Here is a 25,842-nt window from a genome sequence, read left to right on the forward strand (position 1 = left end):
CCGCATGATAGCAGTCACATAGTAGTCACGCCACTACCTGTTATCAGTCAGTCACATGGTAGTCACATTCTGTACATATCAGCAGTCACAGATTAGTCACAGCCTTTACCTGTCAGCAGTCACATTGTGGTCACAGTCTCTACTTGCTAGCAGTCACAGTGTGGTCACAGTCTCCACCAGTCACTGTCAGCAACCACAGTGGGTCACAGTATCAAAAATCTATCACATTCACATTCTCTGGCAATCTACCAGTATGTTGCATTCTCGATGCAGAATTTCATGAGTATCCAAGGGGCAAGATATTGTAGATGAACATTTAAAACACCTGTGCTAATGATAAGACATGTAAAGGCAATCTCACAAAAAATAAATAAATAAATAAAGTTTATCTCCCCCAACCACCCACACACCCTCTGCATTTAATCTAACACCAAGATAGTCCCTAAACTTCTCCTTCATATTTACGAAATACCTCCAAAACTCCAACGATGACACCAAATGGGGGCTTCCATGTGGCATTCTTGTCCCTTCTGAAGATAGGCTACAACAGTGATGTCCTCCTTCTAGGAGAGTACAGGATATAAAGAGAGGGGCCATGACTGTTACTAACCCCCAACTTTTCCTCTGGACAGTGGTGCGATCATGACTATGGGATATATTGACCTAGTGGGAGGTGTAACACTGTGGGAAAAGGCATGGACAATCCTGCCAGTCAACCTCCCTTCCATCCTTCCTCATGTAAGTAAAAAAGGTAAATCACCGTTACACCGCACTATGGGAGACAGTGCTGGACCCTAGGCAGCCAGGCCCAATGAAAGTAAGCCAAAAAAGTGATAGATGGTCCACAACGATGTCTCTCAAAACAGCTATGATTAAGGGCTGAACGGCCCGAAACATGTCAGCTTTGAACGTTTACTGTCTGGAGGATATGTCCTAAATAAATATTGAGGTTTGTAGAGACTAGGGATGGTCGGAATGGAATTCCTATACCTCTTAAACGGAATAACACCCAAAAAATTCCTCCTCCTCCTCCTCCCATCCATCCATCCATCCATCCATCATCAAGTAGGGAATTGCAGATTTTCAAAACAGCTTATATACCATAGCTGGGATTTGAACCCAGGACACAGTGTGTAGTAGGTATCTGTCTTACCCTCTAGACCATGAACCACACTACATGCTAAAGCTGGCCTAGCATAAACCATACTACCATTATGATCAATTCAATAGAAAAAGTAGCATGAATAAGGATTTGTACTTTTTGAAAAGCATGCTTATATTCCATAGCTGGGATTTGAACCCAGGACGCAGTGTGTAGTAGGTATCTGTCTTGCCCTCTAGACCATGAACCACACTACATGCTAAAGCTGGCCTAGCATAAACCATACTACCATTATGATCAATTCAATAGAAAAAGTAGCATGAATAAGGATTTGTACTTTTTGAAAAGCATGCTTATATTCCATAGCTGGGATTTGAACCCAGGACGCAGTGGGTAGTAGGTATCTGTCTTACCCTCTAGACCATGAACCACACTGCATGCTAAAGCTGGCCTAGCATAAACCATACTACCATTATGATCAATTCAATAGAAAAAGTAGCATGATTAAGAGAGAGAGAGAGAGAGAGAGATTTTAAAATTTTTCCGACGGAATTCCGGATACGTCGGAATTCCGTGGAATAGCTCCGGAATACCGTTGGAATGAAACGGTAGCGGAATTTCGGTATGACGGTATGCGGAATTGTCCCGGAAACGGAAATGGGCTCTTCCGACCATGCCTGGTAGAGACTTCGTTGAGGACCATCCCTGACTTTTTTGGTCTTCTTCATGAAAGGAAGGGTATTGGGCCTCCAGTTAGCCACTGCTGGTGGGGAGAGGAATCTTGTGGTCAGTCAGAGCACACGTCATGTGACTTCCCATGTTGAAAGCCCTTCCCCAGTAAGTATGAGTCAGCTTTATACCAATGTACAGTAACAATAATAATGATAATTATAATCGGCCAAACTTAGACACTGATGGGGACCTCCTGATGAGGTCCTTAAAAGTGCACAATTACAAAAATGTAAATAAATGTGTACAAAAAGTACATTTCTTACAGATTAAAACGCAGAATAAATTCATTTTCTCCTATGCTGCTGTCGCTTACAGTAAGCAGTAAAAATCTGACGGGTTTTGGACTAGTCCATCTCTGTTCCACATGGTGGATTCTCAGCATTTTCTTTATTTTCAAAAGCACTTGCTGAACAGCAGTTGCTCAGTCCAACTGCCAAAATAGCGTGCAATTGAGTAGGCAGGCTGGCCGACATCTTTGTATAGATCCACCGACATCTTTGTATAGATCCACTCAATGCTTTTGTGAGGAAAAAAGGAGGTATTGCTGATAATCCCCCGTGAGGAGATGGACGAGTCCAAAATCTGTCAGATCTGTCATGATGTTTACTGCCCAATTTAAGTGACAGCATGGGGGAACAAAACGTAATTTATACTGCGTTTTACTCCGGAACAAATGAACATTTTATATGCATTTATTATAAATTTGTTTTGCGATAGTTGTACTTTGAGAAGGATCCTCTCTGTCTCTACTGTTTTTAAACATTTATTTTAGAATCATGAGGGCATAGAATATTAAGTAAGTCACCTTTGTTGGGCTTTATTTTGCTTATGTAAGCTGAGGGGCGAAGCCAGGGTCAAATTTTCCACAAGGCCCTGTAGGCACATGCCTAAAGGTGCCTTATGTGGGAGAGCCCACCCCAGATCACTGACCTCAGGAACTCTAATCCCTGCCTTATAACATAGAGCTAAGGATGATATGAGACAGTGATTAGAGAGAGTGTAAAATTTTAAGGCCAGTTGGTGACCCAAGGCTGGGATTTCAGAATATTTTTACTTGGGGGTGTGGCCTGTGCTTACAGGCGGAGTCTAGAGTGCCAGAATGCCTGTGCCTGAAGGCCTCTGAGTTGTAGATCCGGCCCTGGGCGGAGCTCAGGACTATTGCAATAGGTCTCTGTGGAATCTTAGTGATTAAATCTCTCTTTCTGTTTCTACCTCCACTAAAAAGCTGCGTCTGTTTTTAGATGGAATCATAACCTTTAAATGTGCTTTATTTTTTACATAATAAATATAATAATAGTAGTTAAAAAAAACAACTGTACTACAAGGCATTAATCACATCTGAATATCGTCTACGTATCGTGCCTGAAGCATACAAGATTGAGCGCAAGGCTAAAGGGAAGAAAATAAAAATGATTCAAATCAAATCAAGCAGTCTATATAAGGTGAGTGTTTAGAGAAGAAAGATATTATTATATTAAAAAAACCCTTTTGTTTTTAATCCGGGATGAAGCTAATTATGTTGTTATCTTTACCCACCAAAGCATTTACTTTGGTTTGTCGCCCGATCCACAAACACTTTCGAGGAGATGACATTACCGAAAGGCAGGAACATCTGCATCAGCTCGGCGTCCCCAAACTCCTGGGGCAGATGGTAGATAAACAGGTTGCAGCCTTCGGGTCCTGAGAGAGGAGGAGAGAGAGCTGACGTTAGAGAGGATGCTGGGAGGAGGGCAGCAGAGCGACAAATCAAAACACATCCATCTAAATACACAACAGAACGTCAAATAAACAAAGTGTCTTAAAGAGGCCCTGTAGTGACAAATAATGCAGAATGCAGTAAATTATTCAGGATACCCACTTTTACGGTAATTATCCTGCATCAGGACCACTTCCTATATCTATCTATTGCTGTATGTTGGTATGTTGCCCCATCCTTCTAGTGAAGCATAGTCGAGTCTGTTAAGCTATGCGGAATTCTCCTTCCAGAGCATTATTTTCACTGGCTTTGGAGTTCTCAGAAACAAACATTCCGCAGAGATCGCCTGACAGAACTAAAGGTGTTGTCACCTGTGGTAAATTTCAGAGCGTAAATCAGGCTGTAAGCTATGCTGAATTCTCCTCCCAGAGTAGAAAGCAGGATATTTGGGTGCCCATATCGGCTACTGGGCGGCAAAAGCAGAAATTTATATGGGCGCCTGATAAATATCATTTTGAAAATTAGAGTTTTAGTAGTTTTTAAAATTTATTTCATTTTGAGAACATTAAAACGTTATAGTTTTTGAAGTTTTAATCGTTTTGAAAACTACAAAGTTATGTTTATTGAAATGTTTGGTCTTTTGTATTTAACAAGATTTCTTTTTTTGAAAATGATTGTTTTTAAAGCTAATTAGGAAGTTATAGATACTGAATCTTTTTTGTATCTTTCAGGTTTTTTTTTCATGCATGTGGTTAGGCATTTAGAGTTAGGCATCAAGAAATGAGGTTTCAGAGGCGTAGCTATGGGGGGGTAAGGGGGGGCACATGTCCCCGGGCGCAGCACTGTGAGGGCGCTCAGCGCAGCAGCCACACCCCCAGTTGCATGAGAGGCGGCTTGCTGGCTGCCCGAAGTGCCCCCGTTTCTCTCCTTCCCTCTGCAAGGGAGTGCAGAAGCGTTAACAGCAGCAGAAAAAGCAGGGTACATCTGGTTATCTAAAGGGGGGACATCTGGCTATTTAAAGGGGGGCCCATCTGACTATCTGAATGGGGAAGGGGGGACACTTCTGGCTATGTAAACAGCATTTGTATATTTTACTCCACCCATGACCTCGACCACAATCTGATGCATGTCCAAGCTGATTTTGTCCAGAGGGGGCGCAAAAATTGTCCCCGGCCGCGGGAAAACCTAGCTGTGCCTCTGTGAGGTTTTAGGGTTAGATCTCAGGAAGGGGGGTTTAAGGTTAGGCGTTGGAGGGGGGAGGGTTCTGTGTGATAGTAACAATAGATTTTTATCACTTCACCTGGCGCCCTTATTTCATGCAAGCCCAGAGTATCCTGGGAGACCAGGACTTATTTTGCCTGGTTTGCATTATCTCAGTAAACAAACATTCTGCAAAGATCACCTGACAGGAGTACAGATGTCTCTAGCTGTGAGAAATGTCAGAATGTAAATCAGGGATAGGAAAGATTTTACAATGGACAAACACTGACTAAAGCCCCATCAACACGATACTATTCCACGTGCGATCGATTGAATTCGATTGGATCGATTAAATCCGACATGTCTGATTGGGACTCGATCGATAGTGTGGTCGATTTTGCATTGATAACCAACCAAAATCAATCACACTATCAATCGAGTCCCGATTGGATATGTCGGATTTAGTCGACCCAATCGCATTCAATTCAATCGATTTCAATCGATCGCATGTGTAATTGTATCGTGTAGATGGGGCTTAAAGAGAACCCGAGGTGGGCTCTAAGAATCCTATTAGCACACAGAGGTTGGGTCTGCATATAATGCCCAGCCTCTGTTGCTATACTGTCCCCCTCCAGCCCCCCCCCCTGCGCTCTGCTGTGCCCCCATAAATCAAACGCCGTGCTAGCAACATGCAGTGTGTCGCTAGCAAGCTCTTTACATGGACAATGTCACTCTCGCCGCTCCCCGCCTGCGTCCCTTCTCTCCAATCCAAGTATGCCAGAGCTAAAAATCTATGAACTATTGACCCTTTTTATCTCTTTCCTGTTCTCAGAAGTCATTTTCTGCCAGGAAAGAGTTTTATAATTGTAATTTCTTATCAGTGAGGGTCACACTGTAGTCACTTCCTGTCTGAGTCAGGACTGAGTCAGCCACTTACATACCTGATATTTAACTCTTTCATGCAGAGAAAGAAAAAAAGGAACACAGCATAGTTATTTGTGTGCTTGGCACTGTACATACCCATGTCTATCTCATCATGTCACATGTCACCTCGGGTATCCTTTAAAAAGAAATCATGGTCTGCCTTTCAATTATACATGTTCCCGGAACTATGCTGAGTCGTTATGGGCAGTGGGAGCCCGAAGTACCCAGACAAAATGGAAATTATCCAGGCTCGCGGTACATAACGAGGGACAGAATCGTTCCATAATTGCTACATAATCACCCCTACATGGCGATGTGAATAATCCCTAGGAACGGCATTGGTAGCGGAGCCAGGATTGCACTGGGCGTCTGGCAGGATCAGCCGTGGGCGACGCAGGTCCCCTCCTCACGTCTCCTGTATCGCCCATCACTCATCTACCTGGCTGGCACGCCAAAACCAGACAGATCTGACAGATGCCCATTTAAAGTACATTAAAATGCTTCTGTCTCAGCGTGACGACAATTAGGGCCTCAGTGCACTCGCCTGTATTAATAGCGAATGAACCCTCCATGAATATTTGCTAAGCCCACGTCTCTCCGCTAATTGGCTGAGAGCGGGCTGATTATCTCGGTGTTTTTACACAAGCAAACCGAGTTCAGAGGTCAGGAGGGATCATAGCAAAGTCGAGTTTGTGGGGGCGGACCTCACTGGCGGCGGCAAGCAAGCAGCGCTCTGTCCGCCTGTGCAGAATGCCCGGACTACAAGGAGTCATAGCGGCAGAACAGAGGGGCCGGACAGGACGGGAGGGAGGCCATCATGGGGCGGGAGGAAGCCCCAGGTGAGTATAAATAGTGGCCAACGAACCATCTCAAGCATGCAGATCAGATGTCTAGGACAAATCTGAAAAGATTAGCTGCATGCTTGTTTCAGGTGTGTCATATAGACCCTACTGACCAGAAAGATCAGCAGGACTGCCAGGCAACCAGTATTGTTTAACCTCCTTAGCGGTATGCCCGGTTAGCAAGCACCAGGCTAGCTAGTACAAGTGCCAGGAACCCCCGCGATCCCCGCCGCTCCCCCCATTTATACATTACCCAGCCTTGCTCCAGCAATCACGCAGCCTCCCTACACAGCTCCGGTCTCTATGGGGAGGATCGGGTTTGCACATGACGTCAGCGACGTCATGTGCGATCCTCCCCATAGTGAAGACCGGAGCTGTGCGGGGAGGCTGCTCGATCGCTGGAGCAAGGCTGGGTAATGTATAAATGGGGGGAGCGGCGGGGATCAGAGGGGATCGCGGGGGTTCCTGGCACTTGTACTAGCTAGCCTGGTGCCAGCTATAGGGTTTTCAGTTGCGGGATCTCGGGGGGGGGGGGGGGGGGGGGGGGGACACATAACTGCTAGGGAGTTGGTTACACGCAGTGCAGCCAAATGGGAGAAGATTACCAGAGCGATCACCTTCCTTGACTCCTCCTGGGCTGCCTGCGGCCGACGTCAAGTCATCATCATGCCTCAACCATGTGATGACACCTGATGTCCTGTAGCGGTACTGCAGGCTGTCAGTGCATGGCGTCCATGGAGGAGTCGGCTTTTTGGGCTCCCTTCGCCTGTGTGTTCTCCTGGTCCCTGCTTCCTCCTGGATGAGTGGCTGGTCACTAGTAAGTAGGCAGATCTACTTGTGACCTGTGGCTGTAGGATTGTCCCTAAAGAGTCAGAGTGTGCGAGTCCACGGGGTGGGAGAAGGGGGCACAATTTTTACACCCTCGCCCTGGGTGCAATTTAGCCTAGAAACTGCCCTCACTGGTGGGCATAAAATGGCAAAACCTCCTCAACGGCGTAACGCTCAGGAGGTTAAAAGGAAATAAATATGGCAGCTTCCATAGGTCTCACACCAAGGTTTCTTTTAAGCACAACTAAAACCAAAAGTAGACAAGGCAAGCTCTTAAAGGACAACAGAGGTGACATGTGACATGATGAGATAGACGTGTATATACAGTGCCTAGTACACAAATAACTAGGCTGTGTTCCATTTTTTTTCTTTCTCTGCCTGAAAGAGTTAAACATCAGGCGTGCAAATGACAGTTTCTATCCGGGTCAGGACTGCGTCGGACTATAGGGTAACCCTCACTGATAATGAATTACAGCCATAAAACGCTTTCTTTTCAGTAAATGGCTTCTGAGAGCAGGAAAGAGATAAAAAGGGTAAATAGTTCACAGATTTTAGCTCTGGCATACTTCAATGCATGTGTCATTTAGCAGAGACAATGCAACAGTAAAATCTTAAAAAGTAGATATGAGTATAAAACTGCAGGATATCTAAAAAAAGCCATTTTGAGGAGATGGAGGACAGTCACATTTGTTAATCTCATCGGTTTATTTTCACCTTGGATGTCCTTTAAAGCCATTCTGTACGTTATTTTCAAATAAAATTTTTAAGGTTTGAAAATCTATTGTGCAGCTGCTTCTGTAAGTCTCTCTATAAAGACAGAAGACCATTAGAACCTGAATGCAATGAATGATTAATAAGTAATAGGGCACTAGGAAAGATAGCACATTTGGCACCCCCTGCTGGCCACCTAGTTTCTTTGTTAAATGATACCCGAGGTGACATGTGACATGATGAGATAGACATGGGTATGTACAGTGCGAAGCACACAAATAACTATGCTGTGTTCCTTTTTTTCTTTCTCTGCCTGAAAGAGTTAAATATCAGGCATGTAAGTAGCTGACTCAGTCCTGACTCAGACAGGAAGTGACTACAGTGTGACCCTCACTGATAAGAAATTTCCCTTTTTATCTCTTTCCTGCTCTCAGAAGCCATTTTGTGCTAGGAAAGTGTTTTATAGTTGGAATTTCCTATCAGTGAGGGTCACACTGCCGTCACTTCCTGTCTTAGTCAGGACTGAGTCAGCCACTTGCATACCTGATATTTAACTCTATCAGGCAGAGAAAGGAAAAAAAGGAACACAGCCTAGTTTTGTGTGCTAGGCACTGTACATACCCATGTCTATCTCATTATGTCACATGTCACTTCGGGTATCCTTTAAAGTGCACTTGAACGACAACATATAGAAATGCAACTTGTATGTATTTAGAGAGTTTAGCCTGTCAAATTTCCCCTCTTCTGTGACTAATCACAACTGTAATTTGATCCCTCGGCTGTGTCAGCTGGTTGTCTCAGCAGAGCAGCTTATTTGTAAACACTGGATGTTAACCCTATGTCTGCTTCCATGAAAGCAGGAAGTAGACACACTGCAGATTTATTGCAAGATTTGTATCAGCTGTAACAAATCATTTTTTTTGCCCCGCCCAGTTGCATTCTGAGCAACAGCAGCCCAAGCTAATATGTCTCTCAACCAGGGGAGCAACAATAGCTCCTAAAACTCCTGCCACTGTGGGGGGAGGTGGTCCTGTACCAAGTTAATGCTGAGTGGCAGCGGAATGTTACATATTACCTACTCCTGGCAGTGATACAGGTCCTCTTCACTTCCTGTTTAGGTTACAAGTGCCCTGCAGCCAAGCCGATCACCATGCAGCTTCCATAACTGTCACATGACAAGGGACTGAAGCCGTAAGTTGATTGGCTGGCTACACGGCACTTGCAAACTGAACAGGAAGTTAAGAGGGCCTGTATCACAGTCGTGAGTAAATGTTTAACATTCCGCTGCCAGGACTGGGCTCTTCTAGTTCTTGGCTCATCAACTTTACCCCCCCCCCCCCCCCCCCCCGTGATGGATGATAAGAGGGCCCAGCATAGAGATTACTGCTGGGGGGTTCGCCCCAATGTAGTTACACCCCTATTCTTAGCTCTGCAGCAGCTGTGTGATGTGCGATGACATTGTGGGTCATCAAACAATCTTATTTAGGTATTTAGAGATTACGTCAAGTGGTTAAAAGTTTTGTTCAGGCTTCCTTTAAATAGTTTAGTTATCCTTTAAACTGGATGACTGCCCGCCGTTCAGTTTTACTGTCTTACTGTCACCCCGATTGCCCGATCGCCCGCTCACCCCCAGCAAATGACCCCCAGCTCCCGCTTCCCAAACTACCCTTTCTTGGCTAATTATATATGTATTTTGGAAGATGCCAATGTGACCAAAACAGATATATGAAGAGATAAAATCAATTCCCGTTTAATGTGGAAGTGATAAAATGAAGATTGCGTCGTTAATGGCGCCATTTCGATTACAGCAAAACAGCCGTGACATTTAGGTGGCTACATCCCCGCTGATTGATGCCTTTTTACATAAAATCCCAACAACTGTAAATAATTGCCTGTAATAAAGCGGATAGTAATTTGTAAACAGATCTGCGGCGGGAGTTCGGTCTAAGCAATAATGTCACGGACAGTTCAGGTAATGTTTAATTAGGGGTTTAAAGGGAGCCTATTGTATCATTTCACCGGTGACACATATGGAGTTACAATTCCAAAGTTTATTGAAAACTTTTTCTTTAGCTGCCTTTTTTTTAATTAAAGGGAACCTGAGGTGGGAGGGATATGGAGTCTGCCATATTTATTTCCTTTTAAACAATGCAGATTGCCTGGCTGTCCTGCTGATCATCTGCCTCTAATACATGTAGCCATAGACCATGAACAAGCATCCAGATCAAGTGCTCTGACTAAAGTGTGACTGGATTATATGCTTGTTCCAGGGTTGTTGTGACTCAGACATTTCTGATGCCAAAGAGAAAAGGAAGACAGCCAGGCAACTGGCATTGTTTAAAAGGAAATAAATATGGCAGCCTCCAAATGACTCTCAACTGGGGTTAACTTTGAAACCCAACACCAGCCTCAAGTGTTTCAATCAGTGTGATGATTCCTCAAAGAGAACATGAAACCTGAAGTGTTTCAGGTACTCCCTAGGGCTTCCTTAAAGTGACTAAAAATCTACTCAGCAGAACTGAAAAGGCTTGGTGTTTCTTTAACAGTTTCACAGCATCAGAACTTTGTTTTTCTTACCAAAGCCTAATTTTTAGCTGCATTTTTAGCTAAGCTCCACCCATCAAAAAACTGCACGTGCTTTTTTTTCCCTGATGCTGTGCAAAGCACAATGGGATTTTCTATGTTATTGTTCACGTTGCCTAGCAACTGGGAGGAGTGATCAGCACACAGGACAGTTGGAACTGTGTCTCATGCTCCCTGTCACCTCCTATCAACCAAAAAGATGGCTGCCATCATGAAATCACAAACATTTGCCTGTTCTTTTAAAACAGGGTGGGTAAGAGATATTACCTATCTATTTTAATTAACATAACTAATGTTTGTTTAGGCTGAAGTTCCTCTTTAAGAGAACCCGAGGTGGGCTCAAAAAATGAAAAAAAAAAAAAAAAAGTAGGGTCAGCCCCATTGATAGGGTAGCCACAAAAATCGCAGCTCCCGTGGGCCGCAGTGGCCCACTTTCGTGACCTCTGGGTCACAACGCTGAACTGAGAGACTATGTGTCTCTCATAGCGTGCAGGGAGGCGGGGGAGTGGCAGGAGGCACGGCCAGGGAGAGAGAGCTGCCCAATGGAAGCTCAGGAAACCCTGCAGGACCGCCCCTGGCGAGCGTTCTAAACAGGGAATACCTCTCCCCTGTGTTTACCTCCGAGTTAGCGACAAATGTTATTGCTGATCTCGGGGGGCTATAGCGAGGTGGTGGTGGTGGGGGGGCTAGAGAGCGGCGGTTGGGTGACACAGAGCCATGTCATTAGGCAGAGAACATGCCTCTGTGTCCCATTTGCCCCCCCCGAAGATCCACCTCGGGTTCTTCTTATGCCCCCTTGGGGCCGCTCGTCCCTCGCCGTCTCCTCGGGTGGCTCCTATTACCCGCAATGCAGCCTGAAAGCCTGGCTGAGTCGCGCTTCAATGCGTATGCGTGGCCTAGCCAGTTGTGCTCGTCCTCCGTTGCACTCCCATCCCAGTAGTTCTGTGCAAGTTCAGAACGCTCCCAGCCACGGGAGCATGACAGGGGAGCGCTCCCAGCAGGGCCGTGTATGCGCAATGAAGCGCAACTCTGTCAGACTTTCGGGCAGTATTGCGGGTGACAGGAGCCACCTGAGGAGATGGCGAGGGACTGGGACATGAGGGCTTCCAAAGCCTATTGAGGAGTCCTGGAAGTGTGGAATTTCATTGGGAGGAAGGATAGAGGACATGGGCCTCAATTCACTAAGCTTATCTCCTGTCTTTAATAACATTTCTAGAGTTGTCACCATGGTGATAAGGCATGTCGTATTCAGGAAACATTTTACCTCAGGCAAACCTAAAGTTAACTCTTCTGTCTTTAAATTAACTCTTCAATCCTTAAAATAACTGCAGAATTCTAAAGTTAACCACTTAAGGACCAGGGGATTTTGCAATGATCGGTGCTGCGTGGGCTCTACAGCCCGCAGCACCGATCAAGAATGTGGCAGGGCGATCAGACTTCCCCCCCTCTTTTACCCACTAGGGGGATGTCCTGCAGGGGGGTCTGATCGCCGCCGGCTACTATTGATTTGCGGGGGGGGGGGGCTCCTCAAAGCCCCCCTCCGCAGCGTTTTCCGGGCTCCCTCTGCTCACCTCCCTCTCCCTTGTCCTCTGTGCGGCGCAGGACGGATATCCGTCCTGCGCCTGATAGGATAGGCTTCTGCCTATCAGATGCCAGCGATCCCCGGCCAATCAGAGGCCGGGGATCGCTGATCTACGTCACGGCGCTGCTGCTCAGCAGCGCCGTGTGATGTAAACAGTGGGGATTCCTTCCCCGCATGTTTACATTATGCGTGCGAGCCGCGATCGGCGGCTCGCACACTGTTCACGGAGGCAGTCTCCGTGAACTGGCATGGAAAGGCCGCTCGATCGAGCGGCCGTTTACATGCTATACCACTAACGACCCGCCGACGCCTATGGGCTGTTAATTAACTGTGAGTAAAAATAACGACAGAGGAGGTAACTTTAGGAATGGAGAGATAAGAACTCTCATAGGCCTGGTGCACACCAGAGCGGTTCGGTCGCGTTTTCTGATCCGATTGCAGATGTGGAAACGCTAGGGCAATGTATTTCAATGGGGTGGTGCACACCAGAGCGGGAGGCGTTTTGCAGCAGGCTGCTGCAGATTTTGGATTGCGGAGGCATTTCTGCCTCATTGTAAAGTATAGGAAAAACGCAAACCGCTCTGAAAAATGCTACATCAGAGCGGTTTGCCAGGCGTTTTTGTTACAGAAGCTGTTCAGTAACAGCTTTACTGTAACAATATCTGTAATCTGCTGTACCAAAAACCACAGCACAAAACCGCAAAACGCTAGCAAAACGCTTCAAAACAAGAAGAAAAAACGCAGCAAAAAACGCTAACGTTTTGCGGATCTGCTTGCGGTTTTTGGTGTGCACCGGGCCTCACTGTGTAGTGGCAAGTTATCTCTTGCCTTATTTTCTCCAGCATGATCTTAGTGAATTGAGGCCATGGAGAGAGGACTGAGAAGCCTCTATTGGACCCAGGTTCTAAGGATCGCACACCATATGTGGAAGCAGCTGGAACCCAGTGATAGTTTAGACAGGAAAGAAGGTTCCGCACACAGATCAATTTTCAGGAATGTGCACTTTATTGTCCCATTACACACCGATACAGCATCTGACTGTTATTGCCAACTATCGTTTTGGGGCCAAGACAAGTCCCCTTTGTCAAGGCATAGGGCAGACAAAAAATTCAAAACGATCGTTGGCAATAACGGTCAGATGCTGTATCGCTGTGTTATGGGACAGTCAAGTGCAAGTTCCTATCTAGTGGACCCAGAGCCTTTCCTCTGCCTAGGTGAGTATGTAACTTTATTTTCAGCTTGTTTCACCCTTGGTTTAGAGGGAATAGCCCAACAGCTAGGCAAGATACATACCTGTGGCTTCCTTCAGTCCTCTAGGCTCATAAGTCCCTTACTGTCCTCCTCGACCGCCTGGATACTCCACTAATTCCTCAGGTAATTCATCAAATCGGGGGGAACTCTGCATGCGTGGCTCGGCCACACACGCCCCATCACGCTCGGTCACTGGCAGCGTTCTGCACCTGGGCGTTGGGGGAGCGAGCAGGGCCGGACTGCACTGTCAGAGGAGCCAGGCTGCCTGGGAGAGTGACGAAGGAGCAATCAGCCTGAAGGAAGCTGGAGGAAGCCCCAGGCATGTATAATATTTTTTTTTTGGTCTCAGGTACACTTTAAAGAGAATTTATATATGGCAGCCCCCTTATCCTCCTCACCACAAGCTTCCTCTTGTCATGTGCATTCCTTCCCATCAGCCCTTGCTGTGGCGCCCTCCATTAGCGCAGGATGCAGGTATCTCTCTGGTTCAGCATCTGCACCTCGCATGAGTCTTATTACCCCATCCTCCGCTATTATTGATTAAGCTTCAGCCGGGGCCGGCAGCTGTGAGATTGATGCCAAGAGAGCTGCATGTAGGACAGAAGTGAGCGCATCCCATACAAGTCATTAGCCGGTTACGGAGGATTTACAGGCAGCTGACCAACGCTGAACGCAGCGAGCTGTCACCATGGTCATTTCATCAATTCGCCACATCGGGGCTCAGAGGCCGGGACATTCTACCAAAAAAGAGGGGTGTCTGGCAAGCTACCTGCTATCACTATTCTATCACTATTCTTACTAGTAATAACAAAGGAATGATCCTTTCAGGCTGGTTTTACAACCAATTTTTGCATTGCAATGCTCCCGTCGCTTCCGTTCCCAGCGCAACACAAAAAATGACAATCATATGACCCTTTGGTAGCGTACATCAACAGGTTATGGTGGGCACACTTGTTTTATGACCCTTGCAAGCTGGCTGGGCCCCAGGCTTTGACGGTCACCAGGGGTTGGCAAGTGAAAGGGAGTAAACATGGGGGGAGCCCATCAAAGTTTTGCTGGGTGCCCAGCGATTTACAGCTCCGCCCATGTCATGTGTAGCAGCTTTCCACTATCACGAAACTCTGAACAATATCCTTTGTATGCTGAAAATTTCCTTTATAGGGCACTAGAGATTTTTGGTTGGTTGCCGCCTTCCATGGATGTTGGCGAATCAGCAAGCTGCAAAATCCTCTGTACAGACTGCGTCTCAGGAACGACACCTGGAACCAGGGCTGGTTCTAGCTACAATGGGAACCTGGAACAAAAGTAGCTTGGGAGGCCCCCCTAATACCCCTTTTCTTTTTTTCCAACAATAAATTTTTATTATACACCAATAAAAAAATTACAACAGTTGTAGTAAATGGTACATTTAGAGGTGAAATTATTGACATACATTGTGAAGGATATTCAGCATTAGGAGATATTCTTATCCTCAACTGGTAAACTAGGTCCACCTACATCCACTAACCTAATCCGGCTGGATGAGGTGAAAAAAGTCACTCAGTAGATTTGTGCTACTGGAGCAGTGGCTTATTGCCATCCAATAGCTTAGATTGCAAGGTAGATGTCATAAGGATAAATTTGTCTTGATATATAGGTTTCCTTAATAATTTAGGTATGTCATATAATATACGATTCTCTATACAAGAGGTGAAGACGGTTTGTATTGACTGATGTCTAGTACACTAAATAGTCTCATTAAAACATGTAAAACCAATAACACAGAAAAACACTATAACAAAACCTTCTATCTGCTTCTAACTCAAAGTTTTCGAGTCTTTATGAATGTTCTGATTGTGTACCCGTTCTCTTGGTGGAACTATCTGTATTGATTGGTTTGGTAGTCATGTAATTTGCTCTCAGGTTTGTCTCCAGGATCATATTACGCTTGTAATAGGATAATAGACATTGGAATTCAATTGGGTCAGAAGATTTCCAGGAGGTGGTAATCATGTATTGTGTTGCCATAATCAGGTGACAGATATGCATCTGTGAGGGTAGATCTATTTTATCTAGGTCTATACATAGAAGAGCTAATTGAGGCGATAATTTAAAATCAGGAGAGATATTTCGAATGATATATCGTTCTGTTGCAAGCCATATTCGTTTTACTAGAGGGCATTCCCATAGCATGTGAAGAAGGGTTCCAGTGTGTACCGAGCATCTCCAACATAAGGGTGATGCGTTATGTGTAAAGGAAGCTAGTTTCCTAGGTGTGAGATACCATCTAGTAAAGTTTTTTATAAATTGCTCCCAGTGTGAGTTGCACCTAGATAGTCTAGCTAATTTCCTGTTTGCTTGTAGTATTTGGGGAAGTGTTAATTCCATATCTAAGTCATACGACCATATTTGAATATATTTATTCAATGGTGAATTGGCTTGTGTTATTAGTTCACTGTACCAAAGGGCTATGAGTCCTTTTATTGGTTTAGTAGAGTTTAGAGATGTAATTATTTGATTATTTAATCTAATACCCCTTTTCTAACCAAATCACCCCCAGGGCCTCTGAGCTGGCTGCCAGGCCCGATCCAATACCCTCATTACAAAATATCATTAAATGTCCATCATATGTCCCCTAAAAAGCATTTTTGGGCTTCCCATTATTCACCTCCTTTTTCTATATGGAGTGTACACATTCACGCTCTCATGGGTGACCATAGCTGGAAGGAGGGGCACCAGGGGGGAGGGGGCGTTACAGGTTCTGGGGTCCTGGGGCAAATGCCCGCTTTGCCACTATGGAAGCGCTGGACCCGCTTGGAACATTTATAACAGAATTCAGGGAGAAACCGATGAGGCTGTGATAAAAGTGAGTGTTTCAGTGACTGCACACGGCGGACTTACCTTCTCTCTGTTGCTGGGGGATCATGGGAGGCGGCTGGGGGAATGCTTGACTGATCTGTCCATAGGCAGCAGGGTAAGCAGCTATTGGGGAAACAAGCACAGAGAATAAGTGTCAGCTATTATTTCATTTAAAGAAGGATTCTAGAACATGTGTAGTGATGGGCAAAAAAATATCTGATGGCACACCTGAACTGAGAGGGATATGGAGGCTGACATATTTATTTCCTTTTAAACAACACACATTGCCTGGCTGTCCTGCTGATCCTGTGTCTCTAATACTTTTAGCCATAGACTCTGAACAAGCATGCAGATCACGTTTCTGAATGACGTCTGACTAGATTAGCTGCGTGCTTGTTTCAGGTGTATGATTTAGATACTACTGCAGCCAAAGAGATCTGCAGGACTGCCAGGGAACGCAAATTGTTTAAAGGGAAAAAGTCCAGAGGTAATTTCTCTACCTGTGAAGCATGAGGTCACGAGTTCAACTACTGGGTCAGAAAAAAGAGGGAGAAATAAATATGGCAGCCACCATATCTCTCTCACTTCAGGTGCCCTTTATACTGTAAAATACCACCGACCCAGGAAAAACGACTACACCTTAATCAATATTACTATTAAATCACTCAAGGCTTCCAAGTGAAAACATTGTGCAATGTATCAAACTCCTTTCAAAAAAATTATATATCTAAAAAAGGTAATTTTCACTTTCAAAAATGAACCAATAAAATAAGTGACAGTGCCTTTTCTGATGAACTGGAGGAGGGGTGATGAGGCGACATCATCACTCATGGTGCAGTTCCCCAAGCCCACAAGGGGCGTGTCTGTCAGACTTGACTTTAGGCACGAAACAACCCTTTGAAAGACCTTAGTTCTGGCCGGAACACTGCCTGGGGCATCAAAATGGCCAGAAACCGCCCTACTGCTAGTGACTTTGTGCTACTGTTATAAGTGAAGTCTAGTCCCAGCTACTAGTCTAGTCACCCAGCGGGATATCATTACAATTTCCTTGCACAATGGAAGCAGAATAGGCAACGTCACCCAAGGAATTTTCTGTGTTTGGGGGTCTGTTCCTAAAAATGTATACTATCTGGGATAACTTGTCTTCCTGGACACGGTCAGATCCCCTGTTAAAGTGGATCCGAGATAAACTTTTACTCATTGCATAGTTGTGGTCCTTTCATATACAGTAGTTTATAGGGCATTCCTCAAGCCTAATACTTTTTTTCTTTGTTTTAATACTCAAATTCCCTATAAACTAAACAAGCCTCGCCCACAGCTCCTTTTGTGACTTGGCACTCTCAGAGCAATGTAGCAAGGGCGATTGGGAGCTCAGTCTGGGCAGGAGGAGGAGGTGTTCCTAGCCATATATTTCAGAGGCCAAGGGGAGGAAGGAGGAGGAGAGAGGATTGAGCTGAGGGCTGGAGATGCTATCAGCTTGCCTGTGTAATGTGACAAGCAGAACATGGCTGCTGTCATTGTATCGCAGGAAATAATAATCATATACAGTTAAAGCTGTTTGCAGCTAGATTTGCTGTGCAAACTATCTAAATTTTAGATAAGATACATAGACAAGTTACTTGTTATAATTAGTTTTTCCCCTCGGATCCGCTTTAAGACTGCCAAACTGGGCAGATGTTACCAAACCCACACCCTTTACAAATACTAATGAGGGTTCAACATACAGTATTTTTAGCCAGCATTTATTGAATTATCTGACCTGGGGAACTCTTTTTAATGCACAGATATCCACTGGAGATAATATGATTTGCTAACTCAAGATACGGGGCATTCCCCTTTAAGGCAAAAATTAAAGGGGGCGCTGTAGTGACACATAGTAGTATGCAGTAAATTATTCAGGATACCCACTTTTACGGTAATTCTAGTTTTGGAATCAGAAACACTTCCTATATCTTTATATTGCTGTATATTGTTATGTAGCTCCCGCCCTCCCTGTGATGGTTAGCCTAGGCTGTTTAGCTATGCGGAATTCTCCTCCCAGAGCATTCTGGGAAACCAGGTATATTTTGTACTGGCATTTTTTAGACACAAGCATTCCATAGACTTGCACCTGACAGGGCTAAAGATGTAATACATTTCAGAATGTAAATCGGGGGGAGGAAAGATTTTACAATGGGCATACACTGACTAAATAATCTATAAATAAATATTGTAAAAAAAACAAAAAAAAACAATTTTATTCACTACGCTAATTTCACTACAATTTCTCTTTAAAACCCCTGGGCTTGAGACAGCTAAAGTCAGAGGAAGCTCTGCGCTGATGATTTGGGTGCCGCCGCAGGTCGTAATGGGAATTAAGGCTATAGCGGTGCTCAGTGACTAATTTGAGCGCAGGCAATCGCTGGAGCACAAAGTAGCAAAAAAGGGGTTAAAGGGGTTAAAATTCAGCCGCTGACAATAGCTGGAGCCTGAATTAAGCGGGCAGGAGTTTGAGCAGGAGCCGGGTGAGCATACCTCCCACCTTTTTGAGATGAGAAAGAGGGACACTTAAGCCACGCCCCTGATCACGCCCCTTCACACCCCTAATCCCGCATACCATAAAGATTTCATAAGAAAAATATGATGTTTTATAATTCAAACCACACTGGTCCTTTCTATCCTGGTTCATTTTCCTGCATTTTAACATTTTACAATTAGTAATATATCAATTTATAGGATGCGAATAAAGTTTAGAGTCAATAAAACTAATTTTTTAGTAGAGAAATATATATATTTACATAGAAAGAGCGACAAAGTCCTGAAAAAGGGACAAATGAGGAGGAAAAGAGGGACAAGGCTACCAAAGAGAGACTGTCCCTCCAAAAGAGGGACAGTTGGGAGCTATGGGGTGAGCCATATTTCGGCCTTCCCCTGCACCCAAATTTGCTCGCAGAGTCTTTACATGCCTGCCTTGGATTCCCCCACGTGAAGTGCATTGGCAAAATAAATATACATTCACCAAATATAATATCCCTCCTGTAATAAATAAATTCATAAAGTTATTACAGTAAGCAGCATTTTTAAATCATTCAACATCAACTTAATTGACAAGTGGGAGAGGGAGGAAAGGGGATGGTTATTAGAAGTTGGACAGCTTTAAAAATGACTCTTCTACTGTAGTCAGGGGCGCTTTTAGGCATAGGCAGTACAGGCCATTGCCTGGAGTGCCATTGGTCCTGGGGGCGCCATGTTGCTGGATTAAGCCCCGCCCCCTGAATGAAACCCCACCCCTGACTAAAATCCCCCCGAAACCCCCCCTCCCCCGTGGGTGTTCTATCACTTGCTTCTGTTGCATCTGCTTAGCATAAGTTGCAGACAGCTGCCCTTGTGTCCATCTGTGCCCTGTGCATCCTGTTTCCCCCCTTGTGCCATGTCTGACCTGTGGGGAGGGGGCCTGGAGTGACAAAATGGCTAGAGGCGCCCCTGACTGTAGTATAGCCAGCTGTCATTTTACATACGCAGAAGGGAACTTAAAATGTGCTTCCTGGCAGCAAAAATCACAACAGCACATTGCTTAGTAAACACCAGACCTAAATTCGCAATTGCACAAAGTCTGATCAGTCTCTTTACAGGTACATCCAGTTACTCATTTTTATTCAGGTTCTCATTTAGCTCAGGAGCTTTTATCCAGCCTTTTCCCACAGCACAGATTTGCTGTGATGCTGTCCGCTCTGGTATGTGCAATCAATTCTCAGCCTACACTTCCTCTTAGAGATGGCACTGAACACACAGAGCAGCTCTCTTGTCTCCGCACACAGCAGTGCAGACAGCACGACTCCTTAGAAGGGAGGAGGTGAGGGAGGAGTTAGCAAAGAGGCGGGGCTGAGCTGCAAATCAAACCACGCTATGGTTGAATTTCACCACTGTTTTCAGCTGGCTGCATTGGGAAGAGGAAACGTTTACAAGATAAGAAGCAGCAACAGTACATTTCGTAAATGCTTCTCTCCAGGATGTAGTACTGGATCCATTGACTTTGTTTTACTGCAGGATCCTTCTAGAGGCCCACTATTGCAAAAAACTGTAAAATGTAAAATACATGTAAACACAAACAAATAAGAAGTATGTTTTTTCCATAGTCAAATAAAAATATAAATTACTTTACTCCTATGTTGCTGTCACTTACAGTAGTTAGTAGAAATCTCATGGAACTTACACGTTTTTGAGTAGTCCATCTCTTCACAGGGAGTTCTCAGTATTTCATTTATTCTTTACAAAAGCACTCCCTGAATAGTATCTATACAAAGATGCAGCCCCTCCCCTTCTACCTGTCTGCAAATTATTCTGGCAGTTGGACTGAGCAACTCTGTTCACTAAGTGCTTTTGAAGATAACCCCCCCCCCTGAGAATCCCCCATGAGGTAATGGGCTAGTCAGTTCTGTCAGATTTTTACTACTAACTGTAAGTGACCGCTACACAGGAGAAAAGTAATTTATAGCACATTTTACTCTGGGAGACATGCACTTTTCATTTATGTGTTTTCATGTATTTTAATATTTAACATTTTTCGTGATAGTGGTGGCCTCTTAAGCGACAAGGTGGCCTATTCAGATCTGTGACCTAAGTTGAGCTTAAAGTAATGTTACCTGGCTCGCCAATAACCGCCAATTATACTGTACCACGAGAGTTCTAGAAACTATTTGTTCCGTTGCTACGGCACAGGGAATAGAAAAAACTAATAACATACATTTAAGTCCCAGGTACTCAGAAATAATGGATGCAAATTGCTATATTCATGTGACGCGTCCCTCTCATCTGGGCCTTTCACGCCATTTTTCCGGAATTTTAGAAGCGCTGAAAGAAAAGGCTTATGTACGGTGACAGATTATAATCATGTTCAGAGCGGGTTTAAATGCCAATTCCGCACGCCAGCGGCTGGACGTTCTTTGTCTTCGGCACAATCCTCTACGCCGTCGCTGACAGTTCTGCGAAGGAGTCAATGCGTTAACTTTGCTGCCCTCCTCTGGCCAGATGGGGAAACGCGGGGCGGCCTCGAGCTGTGCCAGCAGTGGGAATTTGCAATCGTTTCAGAAGCATGCCTTTTAATGTAATGTTTATGGGCGAACAAAATTCACTCACATAAATATATTTATGTTTTCCGAGCACGGCGTGCCAGGTGCCGTTAAAACTGCCAAAATTGTTCCGCCGGTGACCGACTGCGATTGCAAAATAATTAACATCCGCACATATTTTTTCTAGTAATATAATTTTCAGGGATTTTGATTTTTTTGTTTATTTTTTTGCCATTGGCTGCTAGTGGACTTGTTGTTAAGGACCGTCACATGCAACCATGATATCTGCGGGAGAATGTAATATTTATCTGAGGGGGAACTAGCTGTGAAGTGGTCCCTGCAGCTGCAGAGGCGCCCAGGGCTTTGGGGGACCCAACTTCTTACCCTCCCTCCACAGGCCCTCCCCCCTCCAGGATTGGTGTTGATATGGCAACACATGGTATGGGTGGGAGGAGTCATTTTAGCTGCAATGTTATGACTTATGGCTGGTACATACAAGTTATAGAACCCAGTCAGATAAAAAAAAAAATTCATGCATATTTTTGTCCCACTGTCTGACATTAGCTAGTGGCAGCGGAACCAATAATTAAAAATGGCGTCCCATAAAACTGGTGCATGCTCTTTGTAGCTGCAGTTTGCATAGTGGGTGGCCCCAGCACCCTCTATTTTCTCTGGAGCCCTTTTCAACAAACAGGAAAAGGTTATGACTTAAGGTTAGGCACCACCAGGGGGGATTAAGGTTAGGCACCACCAGGGGGTCTTACGATTAGGCACCACCAGGGGGGCCTTAGGGTTAGGCACCACCAGGGGGGTCTTCGGTTAGGCACCACTAGGGGGGTCTTAGGGTTAGGCACCTCCAGGGGGGTCTTATGCTGGGCATACACGGCTCGTTTCCCCCTTATCAATCGAGATGCTGATGGCTTGATTGATAATTTCCGACAGGTCCGATGACCCGCCGGATCGATACCCCGCGGATAATAGTGGTTAATCGAGCGGAAAATAAGGAGCGCCCGCGGGAACGAGTGGGGATCGATGCAGGCGCCGGCGGGGACAAACGAGGATGCGCCGGGATCAAGGCAGCGGCTCGATCTGGCGCAACTATCTCACCGCGTATTCCCAGCATTAGGGTTAGGCACCCCTAGGAGGGTCTTAGGGTTAGGCACCACTAGGGGGGTTAAAGTTAGGCACCACCAGGGGGGTCTTATGGTTAGGTAGCCCTAGGGGGGGTCTTAGGGTTAGGCACCCCTAGGGAGGTCTTAGGGTTAGGCACCACCAGAGAGGTTAAGGTTAGGCACCACCGGGGGGGGGGGTCTTAGGGTTAGACACCACCAGGGGGATCTTACGGTTAGGCACCACCAGAGGGGCCTTAGGGTTAGGCACCACCAGAGGGGCCTTAGGGTTAGGCACCACCAGAGGGGCCTTAGGGTTAGGCACCACCAGAGGGGCCTTAGGGTTAGGCACCACCAGAGGGGCCTTAGCGTTAGGCACCACTAGAGGGGCCTTAGCGTTAGGCACCACCAGGGGGGCCTTAGGGTTAGGCACCACCAGGGGGGTCTTAGGGTTAGGCACCACCAGGAGGGTTTTAGGGTTAGGCGCCACCAGGGGGGTCTTAGGGTTAGGCGCCACCAGGGGGGTCTTAGGGTTAGGCACCACCAGAGGGGCCTTAGGGTTAGGCACCACCAGAGGGGCCTTAGGGTTAGGCACCACCAGAGGGGCCTTAGGGTTAGGCACCACCAGAGGGGCCTTAGGGTTAGGCACCACCAGAGGGGCCTTAGGGTTAGGCACCACCAGGGGGGTCTTAGGGTTAGGCACCACCAGGGGGGTCTTAGGGTTAGACACCACCAGAGTGGTCTTAGGGTTAGGCACCCCCAGGGGGTCTTAGGGTTAGGCATCAAAGAGAAGGAGGGTTCTTTGTGAGAGTAGGATTAGGTCTTAGTAAACTTTCCTACATGAATTAAGTAGCGGAATATCAGTAATGTTATTCTACTATATCGGCCAATTCCTGCACCCTTTTTAACAGGCACCTTTATTAAATGTACACTGTGCCAGTTCATCTGCACTGGCTGGACATTTGCGACAAACTCTGGGTTCTTGCTCCAGCTTTCTCTGATAACATTAGATGGTGCTGCCCTAACAACAATCATAGGAAGTATTCAGTTTGAAGGGACCCTGAGCAGTGCCATAAAAACCAAATCTAGACTTACCTGGGGCTTCCTCCAGCCTCCCGTAGCCCGCGTGGTCCCCCAGCATCCTCTTGCTCCCTTCCGTGGTCCCGGTAATCCAGCAACTTCAACTTAAGTTGCGCATGCATACCATCACGCCAGTTGCCGTAAGCGTCCTGTGCATGCGCGGTTCTCAAAAAACTTTGCGTTAATGGCGACTGGTGTGATGATGCGCCTGATTACCGGAGCCGCCAGCGGGACCACGGAAGGGAGCAATAGGATGCCCAGGGGACCTTGCGGGCTACGGGGGGCTGGAGGAAGCCTCAGGGTCCCATTCAAAGGCAAACTAAGGCCTCGATTCATCATTGTCTTTGAGATAACTTTTTCCAGTTTGTTAAATTACCGAATTCGAAGTTTATCGATTTCTAGTTGTATTCATCAAGGTTTTTCCGCATTTGGTGTGAATTCGATAAAATATCGGTAACCATTCGGTAACGTGTCGATATTTCCATTTTACAGCTGTAATTTAACACAAGGCCATAAGATTCCTGTGGAATTGTTGGTAAAAAGGCAGTCCTTTTAACACCACGTAGCTTAACACCTGGACCAGGATTCTGGAAGTGGCTTGTGACAGCACGGTGGCGTAGTGGTTAGCGCTCTCGCCTTGAAGCGCTGGGTCCCCAGTTCGAATGCCAGCCAGGTCAACATCTGCAAGGAGTTTGTATGTTCTCCCCATGTCTCCGTGGGTTTCTTCCGGGTACTCCGGTTTCCTCCCACATCCCAAAAACATACAGATATGTTAATTGGCTTCCCCCTAAAATTGCCCCTAGACTACAATACATACACTACACAATATAGACATAGGACTATAGTAGGGATTAGATTGTGAGCCCCTCAGAGGGACAGGAAGATGTCGGCACTATATAAATACTAAATAATTATAATAATCCCACAATTTCGCCAGCTGCGGCTTGATAGGAGCCTTTTCTGAAAAAGTATAGTGCAGCTAGCAACTTAGATAACCCTGGCACTGCCTGTGTTCTCTTACAAGATGGTTCAAGAAAAATGCCGATGTCCTGTTATAGCAAATAAATCCATTCTCTTGCAAATTGATATAGTTCTAGACCTTATTCTTGCCCTTCTGCGCCTTTGAATCACTCTCAGCTGATACATAACCACTTCAAATGGCTCCATCTTCTCTGTCAGCAATGATCTGACAGGAATAACGACAGAGCAGGGAAGGAGATAACTAATCCTAAATGTAACGCTAAACCACGCCCACTTTCATTTTCATAAATTGCACTTTCTTCCGTTTTATCGCATCATTACCGAATGCTCGCTAACAGCTGTAGATAACTTTGATGAAATCAACTTATCGAGTTTGGTATTTTACCGCTCTGTTGGTAATTGATTCGATAAGTCTTGATGAATCGAGGCCAAAATGCCCACATTATTGAAGGCTGGATCACACTGTAAGAGCTTTTTCTGAGCGCTTTGTGATGTGAAAAGCTCCTGCTAATGTACTGCTATGGGAGTGATCCCACTGGAGTGATGTGATTTTATAAAAATCCCCCATAGCATTGCATTAGCGAGCGCTTTTCAGATCACTAGCGCTTAGAAAAAAGCCCTTGTAGTGTAAACCAGCCCTAAAAGGAAGTAAATATGGCAGCCTCCATATCCCTCTCACTTCATATGTCTTTAAATAACCTTTTTTCTTGGCTGAAAATGGCGTTAAACATGGTATATTGGATGGAGGGGGGGGGGGGGGGGGGATAACAGAGATCTTGCAGCGGATATCCATCTCGGTAGACATGGTAAATTGGCGTGTAGTCGGCACATGCAGCCGATCAGCCAGTGCTATTGATTTTTCTATCTGTGGTTCTCTGAAAGCCGTTTGGGCTGCCAGAGGTTACAGCAGAGATTAGAAATCTTGTTAGAGCGGGGTCACCCGGCTGGCAGGAGCGCCTTATCGCTGTTATAGCGCAACACAATCGGAGGCACGAGCCATCTGTGACCTCACCGCCAGTGTTTATTTCTGTCCGCTGAGATTGCCCTCCGCGGGTCGCGCTCATTACCCCCCCCCCCGGCCCCAAATAAATACTTACAGTAAGTGGCTGACAACTCGCCGATGACCACATTACGGAGCAAATCGCCACCTCGTGATGCAGAAATCAACTTTGATTTAAAGGGAATGTGCAACGTCCTTATACGGTGTTTATTTGTGTTTTTGAGCTCGATAACAGAAATTAGATCCGAAAAAAGTTCCATGTACAGTATTATTATCTATTTATTGCAAACATAAAGTGAAAATAAACTGATGGGATAATGAATGGTATGTGCAGC

General features: G+C 45.6%; 1 protein-coding gene across 23 annotated transcripts in view; it reads right to left on the reverse strand.

The window, feature by feature from the left end:
* Positions 1-25,842, reverse strand: part of CELF4 (CUGBP Elav-like family member 4) — a 1,336,489-nt gene that overhangs the window by 78,548 nt on the left and 1,232,099 nt on the right. For 15 of the 23 annotated variants that reach the window (XM_068252041.1, XM_068251978.1, XM_068251962.1 and 12 more), the window contains 2 exons: positions 16,332-16,412; positions 3,371-3,514 (listed from right to left, as the gene is read on the reverse strand). In XM_068252041.1, the coding sequence (XP_068108142.1) occupies positions 3,371-3,514; positions 16,332-16,412 (225 nt within the window). The remainder of the gene's footprint in view (positions 1-3,370; positions 3,515-16,331; positions 16,413-25,842) is intronic. The other 8 variants (XM_068252050.1, XM_068252032.1, XM_068252019.1 and 5 more) reach the window with 1 other exon arrangement.

The sequence above is a fragment of the Hyperolius riggenbachi genome, chromosome 1 (assembly GCF_040937935.1).
Source record: "Hyperolius riggenbachi isolate aHypRig1 chromosome 1, aHypRig1.pri, whole genome shotgun sequence".
NCBI lineage: Eukaryota > Metazoa > Chordata > Amphibia > Anura > Hyperoliidae > Hyperolius > Hyperolius riggenbachi.